Source organism: Mastomys coucha, chromosome X (assembly GCF_008632895.1).
Source record: "Mastomys coucha isolate ucsf_1 chromosome X, UCSF_Mcou_1, whole genome shotgun sequence".
NCBI lineage: Eukaryota > Metazoa > Chordata > Mammalia > Rodentia > Muridae > Mastomys > Mastomys coucha.
In genome coordinates this window covers 57,482,903-57,486,504 of record NC_045030.1, presented here as the reverse complement: position 1 = coordinate 57,486,504, position 3,602 = coordinate 57,482,903, and the positions used below count along the sequence as shown (strand labels likewise).

General features: G+C 51.8%; 1 protein-coding gene and 1 pseudogene across 1 annotated transcript; one reads left to right on the top strand and one right to left on the bottom strand.

Annotated features, from left to right (window-relative positions):
* Nucleotides 1-225: 225 nt before the first annotated feature.
* LOC116092673 (mRNA decay activator protein ZFP36L3-like) lies at nucleotides 226-1,881 on the top strand. Its single transcript, XM_031373802.1, has one exon. The coding sequence runs from the start codon at nucleotides 226-228 to the stop codon at nucleotides 1,879-1,881; it is 1,656 nt and encodes a 551-aa protein (XP_031229662.1).
* Nucleotides 1,882-2,377: 496 nt separating this feature from the next.
* Nucleotides 2,378-2,660, bottom strand: LOC116092656 (annotated as a pseudogene).
* Between the last annotated feature and the right edge of the window lie 942 nt (nucleotides 2,661-3,602).

Below are 3,602 nucleotides of genomic sequence, written 5' to 3'. Positions count from 1 at the left end.
CCCCACCCCTCCCTCCAACTGGGCTGGGACTCAAACTTTTGGCTCCTCCCAACTCCTCCTACTTGCCCTTTTTTGCCCCATGTTTTGAGCTCACTGGCTCTGCCTCCCTCGAAGATTTCTCCGGGTCCTCCTTACTTATAGTCCAAAACGGCGCAGACACAAGACAATGTCCACATGTCTACGGACTTTCTTCAATAGAGACTTAGAGCACAAGACCGAGAAACCATGGCCAACAACAACCTGAACCGCCCGCTCAACACTAATGCTGCCGATCCTTCCAACTCCGGCTCAATGCCTGGCACTGCTCCGCCAACCCCAGGTACTGCTCCGCCACCGCCGCAGCCACCGCCGCAGTCTTCCAGCAACCCACAAGTGCTCGGCTACCAGGCTCCCAGCGCCTTCGGCCGCACCGGGGACTGCTCGTCCAGTTTCGCGAACAGCTACGATAATGGTCAGTTAAGGGCAACTGGTGCGGTGTCCTGGGAAGCCCCCCAGGAGCCCTCAGAGGCTAATGAGGTGGCACAGGTCCACCCCGGGAAGGGCGAACCTGGCCTGCAGCAGAAGCCTAAGCAGCAGAAGGTGAGCGGCTCCCAGGCCACTTCTGAGCGCTATAAGACTGAGCTGTGTCGGCCCTTTGAGGAAAGCGGCATTTGCAAGTACGGCAACAAGTGCCAGTTCGCGCACGGCTACCGCGAGCTGCGTACCCTGTCAAGGCACCCCAAGTACAAGACGGAGCCTTGCCGCACCTTTCACAGCGTTGGCTACTGCCCCTATGGCACTCGCTGCCACTTCATTCACAACCAGCCTGAGCAGCAACCTGTGCCTTTCGAGAGCGCCTCGGAGGAGCCGAGCTCCTTCAATGGCTCCAATGCGCAGCTTTTGGGCGTTAACGGGGAGCAGCAGCCCGTACTGCAGAGTGACAGCCCTTCGGGCTTCCTGTCGGCCAACAGCCATGCCCTCCAGGCACCTCCGCTGGACAACCAGGAGGCGTTGAGCTCGGGCGGGGTTCTGCCCTCGTCACACTCTGAAGCCTCCAACCTCCGGATGATGTGCTGCAGGACCTCCTCCTCTACTACAGCCAACGACACCAGCAAAGACCCCGGCAAAGACCCGTGCAACGACTGCACCAACAACGCTCTCACCATCTCCCAGGAGCAGGGTGACTTCTCGCCTGTGACACTCCAGAACCCTAACTTTGCTACCACAACTCCCACTGCCTCCTACAACAACCAGCAGCAGATGGGCCCGGCAGCTTCCGCGCAGTTCCAGATGCCCCTCACCGGGCCTCAGCCTTCAGCCACCATCTTTGGCCAGCCTGGTGTTGGCCCCACAGCTGCTGCCCTCGCTCCTGGGGCAGCCATGGCTCCTAGGGCTGCCCTCGCTCCTGGGGCTGCCCTCGCTCCTGGAGCTGCCCTCGCTCCTGGGGCAGCCATGGCTCCTAGGGCTGCCCTCGCTCCTGGGGCTGCCCTCGCTCCTGGAGCTGCCCTCGCTCCCAGAATTGCCATCACTCCCGGGGCTGCCATCACTCCAGGAGTTGCCATTGCTCCAGGGGCTGCCACAACGTCTACTGGCATATTGGCTCCAGGTGCTGCAACTGCCACTGTGAATAATACATCCTCGACTGCTGCCACTGCTGCAGAGGTTGCCGCACCACACTTCACCTTCCAACTACCACATGTTGAGTCAGAGTCTGAGTCCGAGTCGCTAGAGTTCGACGTGGTCACCAGCAACCTGGATTCCCTGTTGGTCACTGATGACGATGATGACGACTTTCTGAGGGGTTCCTCGAGCCACAGCAGCCACAGTGACTCCGAATTCGACAACACCAACTCCAGCCGCCGCCTGCCCATCTTCCGCCGCTTCTCAGACTCTGACAAATAAAGCAAAAAGATGCCAGTGGTAAGGAAGAGGTGGTGTTGGGGTGTTGGGGTGTTGGGGGAAATCTCTTGCTGTTTCTCCCCCCTTGAAAACACTGGGGGTGTGGGTGGGGTGACAAAGCCATAGGCCAATTTGAGGGCCTCTCTGAAAGCTTGGACTCAAAACTATTAAGGTTGGAGGGGGAACTCCATTCCCGTTTTGGTTTTCTTGTCTTGGTTATTATTTTCATTGTTATTATGGAGTTTAATTCTTGTTGGAAGGAAAAAGCAAGGAACTTTTTGTGTTAAGCAATGTGTGTTTGTGAAGAAGATTAAAAACAAAAAAAAAAACCACACGTTTTTGTGAGACACAATAAAAACAGTAATTCTGCCTAGTAGCATTTTTTTTCCTTGATAACCTTAGTTACATCTCTGATGTGGGAATTCTCACCTTGAAGTGAATGGCTTAGAATTGTCTTAGACCAGTGTCAGAACTTTTATTTTATGACTGATTGAAAACCTCATGATGAATTGGGTGCTGCAACAGCTGCCTTCTTGGGTTTAGGTGTTGTTCCTTCACGGAATCCATGTCTGAATCTGTGACAGAGAATCCTTAGGTGCCTATCTGACCAATCCCAGTTGTGTTTCGCCTCTTAGCCCTGGCACTCCAGTTACACTTTCTCTTGTGTTTGACAGGTTAGCCACAATGGCCACAGGTCGACTTCTGAAGGTGGAGCCACAGCAGCAGCACAGCGAGTGCATCTTATTGCGATGCTATCCAAAGGATGACGTTCCTTGCATCATCTTGCTACTACCAGCGAGGCCAAAGAGCTGGATACATTCCCATATTATGCTTGCCCTTATTAACTGATAGGATGTAAAGATGTTCTTTCCATGGTCCTATACATATATATGTGTATATATATCTTTGAACAAAATACAGTCTAATAAATGTCTTCTTCAGCAATTTCATATTTGTGTGATGGCTCTGGTTATTCTCTCGCCAACCCTCCCTTATCTTCCTCCCAAGATTGTCAGTACTGTAAAGCAGGGTGGCCCCATGGGAGTTGATATAGGACATAGCCAGACACCAAATTCCTTCCTTACAAGTACCCCTACACGCAGGTCCCTTTCTCAGGTTCTGGTGTTTTTGTTTTGTTTTGTGATATAGCAAGCCTAACCAGGGCAATCTCTGTGGATACATGTTTGATGACATTGACTCTCCCTCCCTTTTACTCCTTCACTAGTTGATAGTATAGCTCAAAGGTATAGGATCCCACAAACCACCTCGATTAACTAACTTAAGATATTGCATAATTTCATTAACTTCCTTCCATATCTATATAAATTTCAAAATAATACTGTTTTTTAAGAAAATTATTTATTCGTCATGTAAGAATGTGTGGAGGCCAGAAGGTCACAAACACTATTTGTGGGAATGTTATTTCTTTCCACCTATTGGATCTTGGGGATGGAACTCTGGTCATCAGGCTTGCCAGCAGGTACCTTTACTCTGGGTTAAAGGAAGACAGTAACCATTTCTGTTCCATAAGATTCCTGTGACTACGCTTTCAGGTCTGAGTGACTTGTTCAAATACAAATGCAAAGGTTATGCCAGGCGGTGGTGGCACACGCCTTCAATCCCAGCACTTGGGAGGCAGAGGCAGGTGGATTTCTGAGTTCAAGGCCAGCCTGGTCTACAGAGTGAGTTCCACGACAGCCAGGGCTACACAGGAAAACCCTGTC

Coding starts and splice junctions, on each gene's coding strand:
- LOC116092673 (XM_031373802.1), top strand. CDS start 226: ATGGCCAACAACAACCTGAACCGCCCGCTCAACACTAATGCTGCCGAT.